The sequence below is a fragment of the Gopherus flavomarginatus genome, chromosome 3 (assembly GCF_025201925.1).
Source record: "Gopherus flavomarginatus isolate rGopFla2 chromosome 3, rGopFla2.mat.asm, whole genome shotgun sequence".
NCBI classification, from domain to species: domain Eukaryota; kingdom Metazoa; phylum Chordata; order Testudines; family Testudinidae; genus Gopherus; species Gopherus flavomarginatus.
The window spans coordinates 263,438,833-263,460,227 of NC_066619.1; the positions used below are offsets into that span (position 1 = coordinate 263,438,833).

General features: G+C 41.7%; 1 protein-coding gene across 1 annotated transcript in view; it reads left to right on the forward strand.

Annotated features, from left to right (window-relative positions):
* The window catches only part of SH3TC1 (SH3 domain and tetratricopeptide repeats 1), a 49,173-nt gene that overhangs the window by 22,347 nt on the left and 5,431 nt on the right, over positions 1-21,395 (forward strand). The window contains exons 9-15 of the mRNA XM_050947357.1: positions 333-466; positions 2,884-2,925; positions 4,830-6,521; positions 7,988-8,168; positions 13,777-13,927; positions 17,516-17,638; positions 17,979-18,129. Coding sequence (XP_050803314.1) covers positions 333-466; positions 2,884-2,925; positions 4,830-6,521; positions 7,988-8,168; positions 13,777-13,927; positions 17,516-17,638; positions 17,979-18,129 — 2,474 coding nt within the window. The remainder of the gene's footprint in view (positions 1-332; positions 467-2,883; positions 2,926-4,829; positions 6,522-7,987; positions 8,169-13,776; positions 13,928-17,515; positions 17,639-17,978; positions 18,130-21,395) is intronic.

Sequence of the window (21,395 nt, forward strand, 5' to 3'; positions counted from 1 at the left end):
CACAACGATTGATTCTGTGATAATGCAAAGATTTCCATCATTTCCTGTAACAAGCACAAATTATAATAAACCTGGGATGATTTGTTAGCAGGATTTAAACCTGGGATCTTCAGCTCTGCAGCTTAGACCTATGACACTTGAACTAAAAGAGTTAGTCATTTAACTAGTAACAGTAGTAGGATGACATCATCTAGTGGGCAAGCTGATAAAGGGGGACACAGTGCATGTTATGTCTGTGTGCTGCATAAGCCAAATATACTAATAATGCAAAGGAATAAGATATAAGAAATGTGATAATAGCTGTTATTCAAATTTACTGTTCCCTTTTGTAGACAACAGAATCTGGATTTTCTCGATGAGGAAGAGAGAACTTTTTTTGCGAAAGAAAGAAATGTTGTGGAAGAGGATCTGGTGCATTTATTGAAGCAAACGTCAAACACAGAAGATTGCACTGTGTATAGAGTAGGTAAGGATAGGTTCTGTTCTTTGAGGGATGGATTCTCTCCTCAGTATGCATGTGTAGTTCCCATTACTCCTCAGTTATTTTTATTGATTCTTTCTATATCTCAATGAGACGTTTTCCCCATTTATAGGCATTTTGAATTTTATTGGCAGGTGCATTTATACCATGGAAATTTCATATGGAAAGTCCTTTTAGATCATCTACTCAAGTCTCCTGCTGACGCAAGACTGTCACTGTAGGGTCTTCACTCATTCTTTTTTATCCACTTTTAAGTGACTCAAACAATGTGGGTCCAACATGCCCCTAAGAAACAGTTTCACAGTTAAATCGATCTTGCAGCTTTAAAATGTTATAGGATGCTGCATTATAAAAGATGCAATACATACATCCAAATACTGTATTGTATTGTTCTCAGTTAAGGTCGAATACTAATGCAAACACACACCTCTGTGCTTGAATGAGCTCTCTAAATGTAGAAAAATATCTATAATCTGTCAGTTCAAAGAAATAACATTCTCTTTCTCATAGCACTGGCATTTTTGATGTAAAGTCATTATCATTATAAAAGCCCTCTCACTTGTCCATACACGGATAGAAACAATAGGGGGCCATTCTCCTCCCACTTTGCTAGGAACAAAAATTGTAGGCCATACTGACAAGATGGGGGACTCTATCCCAGGAAGCAATGACTTTGGAAAAGATTTAGAGGTGGTGGTGGATAAGTGGTTGCACGTGACCTCCCGGTGCGATGCGGTGGCCAAAAGGGCTAATGCAATCCTCCGATACATAAACAGGGGAATCTCAAGTAGGAGTAGAGGTTATTTTACATCTGCATTTGTCACTGGTGCAACCACTGCTTGAATACTGTGTCCAGTTCTGAAAGAAGGTTGATAAATTGGAGAAGTCTTATAGTGTGTTGGGGGACGGGGAGGCTTGTTGCATCTGAGTCCACTGGTATTATCCAGTGCTGGGAGTCTGTGGAGCTGGTAGTAAGGGAACCCAGGCTCTCCCTGCTCCACTGGGGCCCAGTGACTGGCAGGTCGGATATACAGCCTGGGGTGGACTCCACCAAGTCTGCTTCCTGGGTCATTTCGTACCTCAGCCTCTGTCCTTCCAAAGTCAAAACAGGGCCTGTTTATGGACTCATAGAGTGGAGCGGAAGGAGAGGTTCTCCCTGACCGTGATCTGAAGGCTTTTCTTCAATAGCAGCCTGCTGTTCCTGGTCTCCACAGAGCCTTCAGCAGCGGGACCTGGTTTGGATAGTGTGGCGCTCTGCAGCCTCTCTGACACGGTTGTTATTACAGAGTCCATGACCATGGTATATAGTTACTTTTACTTACACACACACACACACACACACACACACACACACACACACACACACACACACACACACACACAATTTTGGTATTTATATGCACACACGTACAGTTATGCACAAAAGAATCATAAGGGATATACAACAAGGCAAATACTGCAAGTACCAATATAAAACCATTAATTAGTTCAACATGTCATTCTAAATAGCTTCTAAAATAAAAAAGTTTCAAACCTGCTTTAACATGACAGCTCCATGAGTCTATATTTTGGACTTTCTGCCATTTCCTTCACTCTTAGCAGCTTTATGTGGCATTTAGCATATGAAAGACAGTGAATTTGTTCATTATAAGTGTGAGCAACTGAATTTCATCAGAAACATCAATAGAAGAATATGCAATCAAACAAATTATCCCAAAGCAATTGACGTAAGCCAGAGCTTGTTAAGGAACCGGATACCATTACCAGTTGTGGAGGTTCTTTGCAAGTGATTAGAAATCCTTTGGGGAAGATTTGATGGTCTGTTCTAAATAATATGACCATTCTTAGCTCTTCTTTAGATGTGCTTTGTTAAACACACATAGTATTTAAATCTGGATCACGAATATGGCTTTTAGAAAATCTATGGGTTATAATGTGTTAATGCTATAACATAGTAGTTTTGGGGTTATACTGCATTCTAGGGGAGAACTTTATATTTTTATACTGTCCAGTCATAGATACCAAAAATATATTATAATATTACCAATAGATTAATTTAGATATTTGTATAATGCAGCAGCCACCTTCATTAACTCCAGGTCAGTTTTACATTTATAGCTGTGCACTGCCATATGTTCAGGCAGAGGTACAATTACTCTTAAATATTAGGTGTTGTGCAATGAACATGAGTGATTGTAATAGTGTAGAGGAAGTGAATCATAAACATAGGAGTAGCTCACCAGTGAACTAAGCTTTTTGTTAATTTTTAAAAGTTTATATCCATGATCCATTCTTTTTAACATCCATAACACACCTGAAATACTGTAGGTAGAAAGGATTAAATAGTCCAGCTGGAGAAAAGACAGGGTATAATTACTGGTGCTATTTTCATTTTCTTTTAGACAGATTAGAAGAATTAGAATTTCAGAACCCTCAAGAACAAGGTAAAATGTATAATATATTTTATATTATTTTTGATCATCTTCGGTCTTTGTTTCTGATTTTATTGTAGGAAAATTAATAGGTTTTCACATTTTAAAATTGTTGTTTGTTTGGTATGATTTTTCCCCCCTGTTCTGTATCTGTTCACATAAAGGTTTTGTGAATTCCTATTGTTAGGTACTCCTTTTCAGACCTCCATTTTCCCTTGCCATGCAGTCCTGCTGTGAATTTCTCTGGCTAGGAAGGCAGAATGTGTTATGTGACACCCATGAAGTATTCAGAATCTGCTACAAACACTTTCATACTCTTAGGGTGTGATCATCTCATAAGTGTTTTTCCTGATGATGTTTTGTTGTAATTCAATATTATTATTTGTATTGCTGTTGCATCTGGGTCCTATGTCTTGGATCAGGGTTCAGTTGTGCTAAGCACTGAACACACACAAAACAATGAGATGGTCCCTGCTCCTACAAGCTTACATTCTAAATATAAAATGTGAATCCTGCTGGATAGTTTTGGGGATGGAGTTCTGTGGGAGTTCACAGAACTTTTTAAATGTGCAGTCCCCATAAACTCTTATTGATACTCAAATGTTCTTTTCCTAATTGACAAAGTCTATGGGCAATTCCTCTCCCCTGTGCTAACCCCAACTACCTGGGCTGAGAACTACTGAGATCTGCAAAATGTGGGGAAAGAAGCCTTCAGAGAATTGGGGAAGGAGAGAGATACAGATAACTTCTTCTGTTCCCTTTAATAAATGTATAAGGCATTCAGAAGTCAGTGATGGCAGCAGTAGGAGAACCTAGACTAAGAAGGACCAGTCATCAATTGATGTAAATTGTGTAGCTCCGTTAAAGTCAATTTACACCAGCTGAGGATCTGGCTGATAGACTGGGAGAGGAATCTTTCCCCTAGGTTGGAGGTCATGATGGCAGTAATAGGCTTCTGTGGCCTAGAGAACCTTCCAGGAGGTGAGATGTGTGACAGAAGGACTTATCATAGCATCCTTTAGCCCCTTTCCAAACTCTTCTGTATGCACCATCCTGGAGAGTCCTTGCAAAGCTGGGCTCTCCTCTGACCAGGGGAATTGCATATCTTAAGTGGCCTACCAAATCCTGCACATTGCTCCCCCCGTCCCAATCCCCCCAAACCATGCTAGTTCCATTGCTGGAGGGTGGAAGGAAGCAGGATTTGCTTCTTATTTGCAATTGCACCAAACACAGCACAGATCTGACTCATTTTTCATTAATTGGAAAAGGTTCATCACTGAGGCTATAGGCCTGCTACATCTTTAATCTTCCCAGCATAGTCCTATGCTCAGAGAAACAGAGAGATAACACAGTGTCATTACAGTTATTAGGATGGCTTTTTATGACTAGGGTTGGTTGGAAAATTTCTATTAATTTGTTTAGTTGAAAAATTGGGTTTTCAACTAAATGAAAATTTTTGTAGATAGTGTTTTCTTTTCTTGAACATTATATATATTTTGTCAGAAAAAAAAAAAAAGAAGCCCAAACTGATTTCAGTTTATTTTATTTTGAGAGAGAGTTTTTGGCAGTTTTTGCCTCAAATTTATTTCAATTTGTGGCAGTTTTTAGCAACCAAAACTTGGAGGGGAAAAGAGTTTTTTTTGTTTTTTTGTTTTTTGTTTTGTTTTTTTAAAGTCAAAATTTTCAATGAGGAAAAACACTCATTTCCCCACTAGCTTTACTTATAACCCTCACACAGGTATTCTGTTTCTTTGAAGAGTATAAACGTTAAATGTCTTCTCAAGGGAAAATGAAAGCTCTATTTGTGTTTTCTTTACACTATTGTCTGTTGATTAATTTTGCTTGAATTTCCTGCCCCATAAATCTGTCTATATTCATGTATTTAGTTGGATCTCTAACTTGCTTTTGAATTGCAGAAATGCCACATCCCTCATCTAATACAGACTCCAATAGAATCAAGGAGATGGTAAAAGAATCCCTTATGAAATGTACAGATTTCCAGCTCCAGTTGAATGGGACATCTAATCAAGGAAACGATTTTCCTAGCTCTTCAAATCAGCAGACCTGTGCCTTGGCTGAAGAGCCACATTTCTGCATGCAACAAGATGAAGAAGATCAAGGGTCTGGGGTCTTTGAGTCATTATTGTTGTTCTTAAATAGTAAAGAGTATGAGGTGCACTTCAAAAACCTGTATGACTTCTCCTTCCCGTTTCTTAACACCACATTTTATGGCTACACTGGTGAAGAAGAACTGGTTAACTATTTTGGACTAGTGAGGGAGGCAGCAAAGAAAGCAAATCTGCCTTGGGCCCTAACAAGGCTATGCTTTCTCTTGGGTAGACTGAGTATTAGAAAGCTTAAATTTTCCCAAGCTCGTGTTTATTTTGAAGAAGCCTTAGGAGCTATAAGAGGAGGTTTTAGTGACCTGTATCTTGTAGTTGCTCTTTATACAAATCTAACAGTCATCTACTTGAAACAGAAGAACAAAGAAAAATGTGCTCATATTTTTGACAAGGTTACTTCTCTGCTCATGGGAATTCCCAACTACATCTGTAGCACTGACATGGAGTCAGACATACTAAGGTACGCTTTAAAGAGGACAGTACTGAGTCAGAGCAAGCATGCAGAAGCCAGAGCATGCTTCCTATTGGCAAAACATTACACAAAACTTAAACAATATGAAGAGGCACTACCATTCCTAGAAAGGCTGCAGCTTTTGAATAATGACTTGGATTTACAGAAGAGCTCGCTATCAGCTGACTGCTATTTTAAACTAGGTGAGTCCTACAGTCAAAAATGCTTGCCACACATTGTGCTAAGTTGCATAAAGGTCGCTTCTTCCCAAGGATCATATACTCTAATGGACTCTTTGAGAAGCATTGATTTAGTCACCAAAAATGCTCCCAAACTCCATAGGCTGAGAAAAGCTGGGCAAATGTTCCCATCCCAAATTGCACCCTATCTCAGACAAGCACTTTCCTCAGCGTTTACCAATGAGCAGCAAAAACTGTGCAGCACAATTTGTCTTAGCTTATCGGAACTGTACAGTCATCACAGGCTGTATGGAGAAGCCATTGTTTATATGGAGAAAGTACTGCACTTCAATACTTCTGCCCATGCTGGAGAAACTATTAACCATTTAGTTTCACTTGCTTGGTTATATATTCTTCACAGGCAAAATACTGTAGCTTTGGCCATCTTAAATACCATAATAGACTCTTCATTGAGTAGTCCTCCTCAGTTAGGTGTTATTTATAATATGACTGCCATTGCTTTGAAACGAACCAACAACACAAAACAAGCTGCTGTGAGTTACTACAAAGCTCTGCACATTTCAGAAGAGGCTGATATGGTACACAACTGTGCTGTAGTTCTGGCTAATTTTGGAAATCTCTGCCTGCATTTAGCAGCCAATTGTTTGGCAGAGCACTACTATGTCAAAGCAGTAAAGCTATTCTCTGGACTTCCAAGCTTGGACTGCGGTCACAATTTTACTCAAGTCCTCCTCCAACTGGGATGTTGTTATACTAATGGAACGCATAAGAAAAGAGGACGATTTTATTATGAATGGGCATTATTGGTGGCAATGGAAACAAATCATTTGGAAAGTGAGTACATTTGTTTTTCAAATATATTTTACTGTACCCTGGAAGTTTGGGAATGTTTGCTAGCTATTACATTCCAGCTCCTCCTTAAGCAATATTATTTTCAGTTGATGTGACAGTTAACGTGAGTGACTCAAAACCCAGAAATCCTGTGTTTACACTGCAAGCATGCATGTGAGAGAGGAGAGGAGAAAGGGAGGATGGTCCAGTTGTTAGGTGCTAGGCTGACTCAGAAGATATGATTTCGCTTCCCTGCCCTGTCACAGACTTCCTGTGTGACCCTGGAGAAGTCACTTAGCCTCTCTGTGTCTCAGTTTGCCAACTGTGAAATGGGAAAAAATAGTGGGAAATAATATTTCCCTATGTGGTATATTGAAAATTGTATTAAAATGATAAGATATCACTTTAAATCTCAGGACTTTTCCTAGTCTTGCTTGCAGGCTAGGGGTCTCTGTAGGAAAGCATGTAATCTGTGTCTTTCAGCTATCAGTCTGCAGAGAGCTAGCCTAGAGCAAGGTGGGATGAGTTGTGCCTGTCTACATATGGAACCGTGCTTTGTCTCTCTGTTTTTTAGTTCTTGTATGTTAAAGTTCTGGAGAGTAAGAAATAAAACAATATTATAGTGCAACCTTCCAGACAGAGTACTATTTGTTTTTATCTAACTTCTCTGTTTGTAGGCCATGATCATAATACCCTACCTCACAGTGGTGGTGTGAGGATAAAAACATTAAAGATTGCAAGGAGCTCAGATGCTATGGTAATGAGGATCATACCTTCAATTGATAGGTTGCAAAATCAGGCATTCAGAAATGCCAGAATTAAGGTCTCACAGGTTACTTCAATTCAGGTCCCTTTGTGTGTATGCATTATGAGACCATCTTTAATAATATGATCACATGCTATTTGGCAAAGAGAAGTAACTGAGGCAAAGTCATTGCTCTTTGAATACTCTTTAGGGTTGTCGGAAATTATGTAGAAAATGAAAATCTTGACAGAAAGAAACTAGTTCAAAAATAAAAGTAAATGAAAAATGCCTGTTTGCCCAGCAGTATCTGGAGTGGAAATGAACTGTGTAGTAAACGTGGAGGACATCAATTTTAATTTTAAATTGTAAAAATTTAAGGAAAGTTTTTTTTTTTTCACTTACTTGATCCACCTGGTGGCAAGAACAGCTACACTGTTGGTCTTTCTTAATGACACTTCATTGACTGGCAGGCAGGAGATGCAGAAAGAACAATGCTTTTAGCACCTTTTATTCCAGATACAAAGCATGAGGTCATCTCCAGCCTTCACTAGTTAAGGCAGAGTGGGGATGTGGCAGTGGAGGGGCAATGTCTGAAAAAGATATGGTGTCCAGCAATTCCGGATTACAACAATAGGAGTGAGTTCACTTAAGCCTCATTTCATTTTTGTTTAAAATAAAGATTCATGTTGAATATTCATTTCTATTTCCTAATCTGTTTTCCCAGGTCAGCTCCAAGCTGTTCAGTTGCTGTGTCAATTCTACACTACAGTTGTTCCAGATGAAGCTCAGTGTGTCATTTACAATGAATATCAACTATCCTTGGCTAGGAAAATGTCAGACAAAGTTTTGGAAGGACAAATTTTGGAAACCATCAGTCAGTTGTATCTCTCTTTAGGCACAGAAAGGTGAGGTCTATTGAAACGACTGATTTTTTTTTGTTTTTGTTTTTTTGTTTTGTACTCATGAAAAGATTTAGCTCTGGAGGGTAAGGTCAGCAGGCAAGGTATTGGCAATGGCAGTACAATCTTATCCCATGCTGTTCTGCCAATGTGCCTTTGCCTGGAATTGCAGAATCTGCCTTCACAGCTGAGAGTTTAATTGGTGTAGATTTTCTAATGACCTCCAGGCCAGATTTTTCCAGTGCTCAACACTCACTGTTGGGGCCATTCTCAGCAGCCCTCCACAAGCTCTGAACTCTTCTGAAAATTTGCCCCATTGCTGTGACCGATGTTAGCAAAAGTTATCTATCCTTCTGTTATAATGCTCTGCCTGTCTGTGGTTTTACTTGTATACTGGGGACACCTGCAAAGTTCCATATTGCCAGTAAGAAGTGATCCAAATACTTTTTAGTTGCAACTGTGCTTGGTGCTTCTTTGCCCAGAGTACATTACCCTGGGTGTTGACCACAGGCCATCAGGATCAAACTCCTCACTTTATTGTCTGCATTAGTGATTCTGGTGCTCCAGTTACCTGAGACTTGAAATCAGATGCCACCAATAGAGTGGGTTGTTACACTTCCTGGGTTTGTATCAGGCTTGCATCCCCAGTGAAATGAGTGTGATGTTACTAGCCTAATTGCAAGAGGACATATAGAAAAAACTATTTTATTTAGGGGCAAATCCTGTCCCCTTCTCTGTGGATGTTGATGGCCTTTGAGCAGCATAGTTCCACTGCGCAAGTGTGGGAGGCTGGATCCAAGTGAGGCATGCAGCCCTGGCAAAGGACAGTCCTCTTATACATGTATCCCCTGTATAGTATCTGTATAGTACCATAGAGGAGCCAGGAGAGAGGTGAGTGTGGGCAAGCCAGGGGCTGAGCTAAGGATCTGTCTCTGGGAGGATCCTGCCATTCTCTCCCTGAGAGAGAGGCCATCTAAGTGCTCCACATCAGTCACTGGGAAAAAATAACCACTGCAGAGTGTCTACACGGCTGCTCTGTGGCTTCTGCAGGCTGATTCCTCTCCCCACCTACCTCTGTATCTCCACAGCACCTGGCCAGCTGTATTTGGTTCTGAGTATATTGAAGAGTCCACATCATAAAACCACAGCAAAACATAGTGCAATTAGCTGTCTGTACCAAGGAAAGCCTCAATTCCTAGGAGGCATGGCTGGTCAGAACTGACATGAATAGATAAAATGTGTGGACACTTGCATAGTGTCAGGTTTTGGCCACTGCCATCTAGCTTTTATTTCCAGGAGCTTCTCATTCTTCTCTTGGGGACAGTCTGTGCCAAAAAAAAAATAAAATTCTACATCAAAATTTTAAAAATTCAGTGCACAATATTTTAAAATTCTGCAGATTGTATTTGTTAAAATAACACTACATAATCCATGCCAGTGTCAATTATTTTGGTAATTTATTTCAAAATACCAATCAGCAAGTATGTCTGTAACAATATGGACACACACAAAAGTTTCCCCAGGAGCAGAGAGTTAAAGAAACCCCTATGACAACTCAGCTCCTGTTTCTCTGCCCCCTTCCCCACCCCTAGCCCAGAGCCCAGCCAGGGGGCCAGACATCTACAACCCTCTCCCCATCAGAGCTCATTTGCTGGGGCTCCCCCAGCCAATACCTGCCCCCCCCCCCGAGACCAGCTGCAAGGTTCCCCCTTGCCTAGACACACATCCTCCTCTCCCCCCCCCCGCCCTGAACCCAGGAACCCAGAGGGAGAAACAGCCTGATGCTTGGTCCCAGGCTTGCATGGAGTTTCCTGATTGCCACCCTCTCCTTCCCTCAGGGCATGCTGGGAACTGCAGCTGCCAGGAATCCTCTAACTCAGTAGTTTTCAAAAAAAATTTTCTGGTGACCCAGTTGAAGAAAATTGTTGATACCTGCCACCCAACGGAGCTGGAGATAAGGGGTTTGGGGTGTGGGAGAGGCTCAGGTCTGGGGCAGAGGTTTGGGGTGAAGGCTGTGGGATGGGACCAGGAATGAGGGGTTCAGGGTGTGGGTGGAGGCTCTGGACTGGGATGAGGGGCATGAGGTGCAGGAAGGGGCTCTGGGTTTGGGGGGGCAGGGGATTGGGGTGTGGGCTTGCCTAGGTCACCTGCTGCTGCCACTTCTGGGGCACAGCTGGGGGTGTCAGAACAGGCAGGAACTAGCCTGCCTTAGCCAGGCAGGCAGCACCACTGATGGGATTTTCATCGGCCCAGTAGGTGGTACTGATCAGAGCCGCCGCAACCCAATGCCTTGCATTCAGCAACCCAGTACTGGGTTGCGACCCACAGTTTGAAAACCATTGATCTAGGTCCCTCTCCCTCTCCTCAGCAGTGTCATCTATGTGCAAGCTGGGCTCTGCTATGTCCAGTGGCCCCTCATGATGGCTAGCAGCATTGCAATCCATTTCTGTGGGAGAAAGGAAATGTTAATTTCTGCAAAATTCTGCACTGGGCAGTGGCGCAGAATTCCCCCAAGAGTAATATTCATTTGGTTTAACTAAAGGAAAAAACAAAGGAGCCGACTGCAAGAGTCAATCTATAGCTATAATAATTAAAAATGTCTTACCCGGGGCTGGGGGGAAGAGAGAGGCTGTGCACGTGTCGCTTACTGAGCAATTGTTCAGTGATTTTGAGATCTGTGCTGGATGCATTGTCTTGGATGTTTTTCCCCCTCCATTTTGATTCCTCTGATTAGGGCTATTTTATCTCCGATTAATTGAGGGTCATTTATTTAAGACTCTAGAATCCTTTAAACCAAGCTTGGTCAAGAAGATTTTTCAAGTTTGGGGGATATACTCTCAAAGCCGCTGTATTGGACTCAGCTCAACCTTATACATAATTGACTTTAAGACTGTTGATAAGTTGAATACTGTAATGCAATCATGTGAGGACTTGATCTGCTTTCCAGAAGATGAGCCTCAGTCCAGGTCTGATTCACAGTATCAAGCAGAGCTATTTTAATTAGCTATAGAGGCTGAAGTTCAAGTGGCTGATTTTGATAAAGTCACTATTAACTGCTTTATGATGCTTAATGACAGTAAACTCTGGGCAAACCCTTAGGAGGAGTTAGAGTAGAATAAGATTAGTTGGATTTTAACCAATTGAAGAGGCTGATTCTTTTGTATGTGTTTTAATATGGGATCCTTAGTCCCAAATGGCCTTGTGATAAATGAAGGGGCGGGGGGAGTAGCTCCCTTTGATAGACACCCACCTAGCCAGTTAGCTGTAAAATTCCTCTTGGTAGCTGTTCTTTACTTGCTTTACTTGTAAAGGGTTAACAAGCCCACAGGTAAAGAAAAGGAGTGGGCACCTGATCAAAAGAGCCAGTGAGAAGGCTACAACTTTTTAAAATGGGAAAAACTTTCCCTTTGTCTGTTGCTCTCTGGGCTGAAGAGACAGGGCAGCAGGAATGCTGTGCAAAGTTTGAACCAGATATGAAAATCATCAGATCATATCTAGAACTACTTTTAACAACCCAAAGGTTTAAGTAAATCAGAATGTTTAGCTGGACGTGATCAGGTTAATTTCTGTTTATTTTTTTAAGGTTTGTGGATCATCTCTGTGCTAACCCCAGATGCTTTTGTTTGCTTGTAACCTTTAAGCTGAACCCCCAAGAAAGCTATTTTGATTGCTTAATTTTTTGAATTTGTCTTTTAAAATGTAGCAAAAGCCTAAGTTCCAGATGTATTTTCTTTCTTTTTGTTTTTAATAAAACTTACCTTTTTTTAAGAACAGGATTTGACGTTTGTGTCCTAAGAGGTTTGTGCATGTGTTGTTTAATTAGCTGGTGGCCACAGCTAATTTCCTTTGTTTTCTTTCTCAGCTCTTCCCCGGAGGGGGTGTGTGTGTGTGTGTGTGTGTGTGTGAAAGGGCTTGAGGGTACGCAACAGGGAGGAATTCCCAAGTGCTCCTGGGTTCAAAGGGTTGGGGTTTTTTTTTTTGCATTTGGGTGGTGGCAGCTTTTACCAAGCCAAGGTCAGAGAAAAGCTGTAACCTTGGGAGTTTAATACAAGCCTGAAGGGGCCAGTATTATTTTTTAGAATTCTTGCGGGCCCCCACTTCCTGCACTTGGAGTGACAGAGTGGGGATTCAGCCTTGATGGTCCCATATGTGAATTTGGCAGATTACTGAATTATGATTCTTGGCCTTTACTCAACCCCTAGTCTGTGATGTTAAATTGTAAAGTCATCAATATGAGGAACAGCATTCTGAAGGTCTGTGGATAATTGGAGCCCTAGGAAGTAGTAAAAAGTGTGTATTTGTCTTATACAGAAAACATTTTGCTATTATGAAGATAAAGCTTTGAAGGGTCACAGTAGTTCTTGTGAGTGTTTGTTTGTTTGTTTTAATACCCTTCCAACCTATGGCTACCTTTTGAAAATTAGGCTTGTATTTTTTTAGCCACCAAGGAAGTGGAGTCATCCTTGTTGCTAAGGTATGAGATACCAGGTATGAAATACTTTGTTCTGCACTAATGGCTGTGGACTCAAACCAGCTTGGCCCCGATCCTGCAATTGAATCCATGCCAGATGATCCTTGTACCTTGGCAGAGTCCCACTGAGTTCACAGGACGAGGATCTGCCCTGTGGGTCTGATTGCAGGATTGGAGCCCTATGCAGTTTATGGCATGTCTTTATACTCCTTGAGAAATCGTTTAATTAGCAAGGTATGCATTGTTAAAGCATTGCTAATAGTAGGGATCCTATCTGAGGTTTGAAATAGTTTGTGTTAAGGATTCATTGTCGTTCTTAATATGTTGTTTGATATGCTTATGCTGTATGGTCAGGGGAATGGATGTGATCAGGATGACTGGATGACTGCTTCTGTGATTTGAGCATATTCTCAGGTAATTCCTGAGAGAGATCAGTAAGGCTTACACATCTAGTGAAAAGGGTTATGTTGATATTTATGAGCACAAGTGATCAGTATCTAGGTTATACGTCTCATCAGAAAGACATCTCTTTCAAGAGCAGTGTCCTAGCACTGACTCCAAGGGAAGAGTGCCATCTACTGAGGTAGTAACATCAGCTTAAGAAGCATCTGGATTTTCTTCAGAGGTCTCTCCCACAGGTACTGCTCAGACCTAACCTTGCTTAGATTACAGCTCAAGGTGATATAGTGAAAACAGGTTTATTTTTTGTGATTTAATGCACCAATCTGGAAAGAAAATAACTTGTTTATGCACCATAAATGCTCTATGACAAGGACTGTAGGAACTAACCATCATGACAGCAGATTCAGGGCCAAGGAGAGGTTATTTCAATCTCTCTGATACTGTTCACAAGAAAGAACATATCTGGAAGAAACTATCCTAAAATAGTACTTTATTATACTGGAAATTTAACAAAACAAAGAGATGAAGGAATCAAACAAAACCAAACTTAAAGAGTTGAAAAATGTGAGAAGCTGGTTATTTACCCGAAACATCTGGGAAATATTATACCATGAAACGAAGAAATTTTGAAATCTGGAAGAAAATAGTAAACCCACTTTTTATTACACAAGGACGATATGCATCACAAAGTTATACATATGCACTCAGTTATTAGGATTTACTTTTTCTACTTTTTCCTAGGGCTTACAGATCAGCTCTGGAATATACCAAAAGAAGCCTTGGAATATTTATAGATCTTCAGAAGAAAGAGAGAGAGGCATATGCGTGGCTTCAGGCAGGAAAGATCTATTATATTTTGAGGCAGAATGAGCTAGTGGATCTTTATATTCAGGTATGCTGAATTTTATCTAGGCTTTAAAATAACTGTACCTCTGTGGGGAAAAAATTATGCATGAGATACAGATGAGATTATTATGGGTGATGTAGCAAAAGAGAAACTGTATAATACAATGAGCCAAAAGAGCTCTTGTTTTGAATTATTTGGGCTGCTTTGTTAAAGGTCTATCAGCATGTCTATGCAAAATTCTGGTTTTAGTGATTTGCTGTTTGGCTATGAAACATCATCTGGGGAATGACTACTCTACTCATAAGAATGATCATACTGGGTCAGACCATGGTCCATCTAGCCCAGTATCCTGTCTTCTGACACTGGACAATGACTGATGCTTCAGAGGGAATGGACAGAACAGGGCAATTATTGAGTGATCCATCCGTGTCATCTAGTCCCAGCATCTGGCAGTCAAAGGATTAGGAACACCCAAAGCATGGGGTTGCATCCCTGACCATCTTTGCTAATAGCCATTGATGGACCTATCCTCCATAAACTTATCTAGTTCTGTTGTGAACCCAGTTATAGGTTTGTCCTTCACAACGTCCCCTGGCAACGAGTTCCACGGGTTGATTGACTCATAGACTTTAGGGTCAGAAGGGACCAATATGATCATCTAGTCTGATCTCCCGCACAAAGCAGGCCACAGAATCCTACCCATCCACTTCTATAACAAACCCCTAACCTAAGTCTGAGTTATTGAAGTCTTCAAATTGTGGTTTGAAGACTTCAAGCTGCAGAGAACTCACCAGCAAGTAACCCATGCCCCACGCTGCAGAGGAAGGTGAAAAACCTCCAGGGCCTCTGCCAATCTGCCCCAGAGGAAAATTCCTTCCCGACCCCAAATATGGCAATTAGCTAAACCCTGAGCATGTGGTCAAGACTCACCAGCCAGCTTTCAGGAAAGAATTCTCTGCAGTAACTCGGATCCTATCCCATCCAACATCCCATCACAGACCACTGGGTATACTTACCTGCTGATAATCAAAGATCAGTTGCCAAAATTAGGCTATCCCATCATACCATCCCTTCCATAAACTTATCAAGCTTAGTCTTAAAGCCAGATATGTCTTTTGCCCCCACTGCTCCCTTTGGAAGGCTGTTCCAGAACTTCACTCCTCTAATGGTTAGAAACCTTCGTCTAATTTCAAGTCTAAACTTCCTAGTGTCCAGTTTATACTCATTTTTTCTTGTGTCTGCATTGGTACTAAGCTTAAATAATTCCTCTCCCTCCCTAATATTAATCCCTCTGATATATTTATAAAGAGCAAGCATATCCCCCCTCAGCCTTCTTTTGGTTAAGCTAAACAAGCCAAGCTCTTTGAGTCTCCTTTCATAAGACAGGTTTTCCATTCCTCGAATCATCCTAGTAGCCCGTCTCTGAATCTGTTCCAGTTTGAATTCATCCTTCTTAAACACGGGAGACCAGAACTGCACACAGTATTCCAGATGAGGTCTCACCAGTGCCTTGTATAACAGTACTAACACCTCCTTATCTTTGCTGGAAATCCCTCGCCTGATTCATCCTAAAACCGCATTAGCTTTTTTAATGGCCATATCACATTTGGCGGCTCATAGTCATCCTGTGATCAACCAATACTCCAAGTTCCTTCTCCTCCTCTGTTGCTTCCAACTGATGTGTCCCCAATTTATAACTAAAATTCTTATTAATCCCTAAATGCGTGACCTTGCACTTTTCACTATTAAATTTCATCCTATTACTATTACTCCAGTTTACAGAGCATTATGTGAAGACGTATTTCCTTTTCTTTGGTTTAAATCTGCTGCTTTTTAATTTCATTGGGTGACCTCTGGTTCTTGTGTATTGTGAAGGGGTAGAACACTTCCTTAGTCACTTTCTCCACATGATTCGTGATTTTATAAACCTTTATCATATTCCTCCTCAGTCATCTCTTTTCTAATCTGAACAGTCCCAGTGTTTTTAATCTTTTCTCATATGGAAGCTCTTCCATGTCATTTTTGTAGCCCTTCTCTTATCTATTTAGATTGTAAACTCTTTGGAGGCGGGGATTGTCTTTTACTATGAGTTTGTAATAGTCTCCTAAGTACCACAATACAAACAGAAATTAAATAAAGGAGTAGAAAAACTCTATTGTTAAGATGTTTGCAGAAAGTGAACAAAAAGGAGCATGAGCCCATTGGGAAGGAGTTCATTTTAAAGTACACCTCTACCTCGATATCCTCGCTGTCCTCGGGAGCCAAAAAATCGTACCGCGTTATAGGTGAAACTGCGTTATATCGAACTTGCTTTGATCTACTGGAGTGCGCAGCCCCGCCCCAGAGCACTGCTTTACTGCGTTATATCCAAATTCATGTTATATCTGGTCATGTTATATCAAGTAGAGGTGTATTGGCTGAGATTTCTTTTGAAACTCTAATTTGACTATGGACACGCTATGTGCAGAAAGTGAGACTGTGTTTATTGAATACTGTTCTTTGTGAGTCATTCAGTGACCCCTCTTGAATGCCCCAAAGAGCTTTACAATCTCTTACCAAGAATACTAGCCTCTTTTAGAAAAGATATACTACAGTCTTACTCATTTTCGCTAAACTAGTCCACACACTTTATACTGCACTTCATCTGAGCAGACTGTTGGAATGAGTGTCTCAAATTACTTAGACTTGCTGTACAGGTTTGTGATGATCATAATTAAAATGAAACTACTCTTGTGAAATAAATTAACAAAGTGCAGTTGGTGTTGCATTCTCTTTTTAGTGTATGTTCTCTTGTTTGCCCGTTCACACAATCTAATCATTTTCAAGAATCATTGCATTGCAGTGGCCGTTGAATGAATTAACAAGGTTCTGCTGTACTGTTGCAATATACATGGCTGTAATATTGACACAGTAGGAATACTTAATTTGCTTCATGAGCATGCTTTTTCCCACTATGTCTTGTAAATTATATCCTTCGGGATTAATAACTGAGTATCCTGTACATGGGAGCATTCCTTCATTTTATTAGGTGTGTCCTGACATTTCACTGTGTCTGAAATGGCATAAATGTATTTCCTAGCAGCAAGACAGAGGGACAAATTCTTGGTTCACTTTAAGGGAACCTCACTCAGACACAGCAAAGAATCCTGTGGCACCTTTTAGACTAACAGACGTTTTGGAGCATGAGCTCATGCTCCAAAACATCTGTTAGTCTATAAGGTGCCACAGGATTCTTTACTGCTTTTACAGATCCAGATTAACACGGCTACCCCTCTGTCACTCAGACACATAATTAGAGCCTTTGGCCACAGACTTAAACCTGAGCTATAAACTTTCACTCTTTGAAATATCCAATTTTCAACTACTGTTTCTATCTATATTAGCTATTGAAGGGTATATGTTGTAGCTATTGAGTATGTATGCTACAGCACTAAAGAATACTTTATGTTGGACTGAACAGCCCTACAGTGAAAAAGAGATAGATAAGATGATGTAAGAAGACCTTGTGTCTCTAATGTTTATAATTCTGTACAACAAGTACCAAAACCCATGTACAATGGTATTTCATTATGAGATTTTAGTTCTGAATGAGTGAAAATTACTTTATAACAGAATGTGCATTTTTCTTGCTAGGTTGCTCAAGATGTTGCTCTTTGTAATGGGGATCCAAACTTAGGAGTGGAATTGTTTGAAGCTGCAGGAGACATATTTTTCAATGGTACCTGGGAGAGGGAAAAAGCAGTGTCATTCTACAGGGTTAGTGATTGTTACTTATTATTTGTATTGTGGTGGCACATAGTGGCCCCAGTCATGGACACCATTGTGCTAGGCCCAAACAGACTTTTCCTGCCCCAAAAAGCTTTACAAGCTGTTCTGTATTGCTACTCTGAATTCTCTCAAATTCCTGGTTTCACTGAAGTAAATTGCAAAGCAACCTTTGACTTTGATAAAACTGAGATTTGGCCCTGTGTGCATTAAACAAAGTACAGAATTTGCTATCATGAGAAGAATATGGGCCATAGGTCTTATGAGAACACACGTTTTCTGGGCTTCAGAAATAACCAAACTGATCTCTTTGTGCATGTGCTTATTTCAGGACAGAGCTCTTCCACTTGCCATTAAGACTGGAAACAAAAAGGCAGAACTCCGATTATGCAACAAACTAGTGCAATTGCTGTTAAATCTACAGGATTATGAGGACAGTCTGGAATATGCACAAGTATCCCTCACACTTAGTGTGAATTTAGGTAACGCTAATATTCACGGATTATTGATTGACAGAATTCTAGAAAAGAGTTGTCACGTCCTCCTTTGAATTTCATGATTCTTCTTGCCAAGGTTTTCTGTGCTAGGAAGCCAGTACCATTTTCACTTCCTTTTTTGGATCCCCTCTAGCTGGAACAGGTGTCAGTTCTTGAGTTCTGTTTTTTGTTACATTTCTTAATGTAGCTTAGTCCAGTAATGTTCTACCTAACATTTTTCTAATTAGCTCACAGAACTGTAAATAGTGATCTGATATTACATGTTTCGGTGGCAATTTCCAGATGAGTCCTTCTGAAATCTAGCAGTTGTTAGCATTAACCCTCTCCAGGTCTCTCTCACTGTATATGAAAAATGGAGACTTGATCTGACATGTTGCACCTTCCATGCTGACCAGAGAGTATGGAACAATTTGTTAACATAATGAGACACAAGATATGGTTCTTAGGGTATGTCTACACTACGGGATTATACTGATTTTACAGAAACCAGTTTTTTGAAACAGATTGTATAAAGTCGAGTGCACGCGGCCACACTAAGCACATTAATTCGGCGGTGTGTGTCCATGTACAGAGGCTGGTGTCGATTTCCAGAGCGTTGCACTGTGGGCAGCTATCCCATAGTTCCCGCAGTCTCCCCTGCCCTTGGAATTCTGAGTTGAGATCCCAGTGCCTGATGGGGCAAAAAACATTGTCGCGGGTGGTTCTGGGTACAGCCTCACCCCTCCCTCCATGAAAGCAGCAGACAACCATTTCGCACCTTTTTTTCTGAGTGAACTGTGCAAATGCCATAGCATAGCAAGCATGGGCCATGCTGAGCTCAAGACAGCAATCATGGACGTTGTAAACACCTCGCGCATTATTGTGCAGTCTATGCTCAACCAGGACCTGCAAAACTAGGCGAGGAGGCGGCGGCTACGGCAGCGCAGCGATAAGTGTGATGAGGACATGGACTCAGAATTCTCTCAAACCGTGGGCCCTTGTGCTTTGGAGATCCTGCTGGTAATGGGGCAGGTTCTAGTCATTGAATGCCGATTTTGGGCCCGGGAAACAAGCACAGACTGGTGGGACCGCATAGTTTTGCAGGTTTGGGACAATTCCCAGTGGCTGCAAAACTTTCGCATACGTAAGGGCACTTTCATGGAACTTTGTGACTTGCTTTCCACTGCTCTGAAACGTGAGAATACCAAGATGAGAGCAGCCCTCACAGTTGAGAAGCGAGTGGCAATAGCCTTCTGGAAGCTTGCAACGCCAGACAGCTACCGGTCAGTCGGGAATCAATTTGGAGTGGGAAAATCTACTGTGGGGGCTGCTGTGATGCAAGTAGCCAAAGCAATCATTAAGCTGCTGCTACGAAAGGTTGTGACTCTGGGAAATGTGCAGGTCATAGTGGATGGCTTTGCTGCAATGGGATTCCCTAACTATGGTGGGGCGATAGATGGAACCCATATCCCTATCTTGGCACCGGAGCACCAGGGCACCCAGTACGTAAACCGCAAGGGGTACTTTTCAATGGTGCTGCAAGCACTGGTGGATCACAAGGGACGTTTCACCAACATCCACATGGGATGGCTGGGAAGGGTTCGTGACGCTCGCGTCTTCAGGAACACTACTCTGTTTAAATGGCTGCAGCAAGGGAATTATTTCCCAGACCAGAAAATAACAGTTGGGGATGTTGAAATATCTGTAGTTATCCTGGGGGACACAGCCTACCCCTTGATGCCATGGCTCATGAAGCCATACACAGGCAGCCTGGACTGTAGTCAGGAGTTGTCCAATTACAGGTTGAGCAAGTGCAGAATGGTGGTGAAATGTGCATTTGGCCATTTAAAGGTGCGCTGGCACACATTACTGACTTGCTCAGATCTCAGCCAAACCAATGTCCCCTTTGTTATTGCTGCTTGCTGTGTACTCCACAATCTCTGTGAGAGTAAGGGGGAGACCTTTATGGCGGGGTGGGAGGCTGAAGCAAATCACCTGGCTGCTAATTACGCGCAGCCAGACACCAGGGCGATTAGAAGAGCACACCCGGAAGCGGTATGCATTACAGAAGCTTTGAAAACGAGTTTCATCATGGGCCAGGGTACGATGTGACTGCTGTGTTTGTTTCCCCTTGATAAACCCCTCCAGCCCTTGATGGACTCATTCTCTGTAAACAACGCACCCTCCCCCTTCGATTACAACTTGCTTAAGGAAATAAAGTCACGATCGTTTAAAAATCATGTATTCTTTATTAATTCATTATAAAAAGAGGGAGAGAACTGACAAGGTAGCCCGGGTGTGGTTTGGGAGGAAGATAGGAGGGAAGGAAAAGGCCACTAAAAAATTTTCAAAGTAATGACAGCCTTTTGGTTGGGGTGTCTACAGGGGTGGAGTGGGTGGGTGCATGGAGCCTCCCCCCACGCGTTCTTACACGTCTGGGTGAGGAGGATATGGAACATGGTGAGGGGTGAGTGTGGTTACACAGGGGCTGCAGTGGCACTCTGTGATCCTGCTGCTGTTCCTGAAGCTCCACCAGACACCAGAGCATGTCAGTTTGATCACGCAGCAGCCCCAGAGTTGCATCCCACCACCACTGATCCTCCTGCCTACACCTCTATCTTCCTGCCGCCACCTCTCATCTCGAGCATCCCTCCTGTCCTCACGTTCACTGACATCTTTCCTGTAATTTGATACCACATCCTTCCACTCATTCAGATGAGCTCTTTCATTGCAGGTCACTTCTCGGAAATCATGGAACGTTTTGTCTCACATCTTTTTTTTCCGCCGCCTTGTCTGAGATAGCCTTCGGGATGGAGTAGGGAGGCTTGAAAAATTTGCAGCTGCATGAGGGAGGGAAAAAAGGGAGAGAAGTATTTAAAAAGATACATTTTACAGAACAATGCTTATACTCTTTCACGGTGAACAACACTATTCATCTTACATAGCACATGTGATTTCACTACAAGGTCGCATTTTGCATCTTAATATTGAGTGCCTGCATCTCTGGTGTTAGAGATCTCACAGATGCAGGTCTGGGCAGCAGAATTCGACTTGCATGCGGCCATGGTAAGCCATTGTCTTCTGCAGCCTTCATATATCCAGCGCCCTCCTTTACCAAATAGCAAGCAAAGCCCGTTCAGTGCTGCTGCTTTCCTGTTAACATGCTGCAGCAGAAACCACTCCCCCCATCCAATTCTCTGGGATGATCGCTTTACCCCCCCCGACCACGTGGCTGGTAGCAGGGCAGATCCCTGCTAGCCAAATGGGAAAAA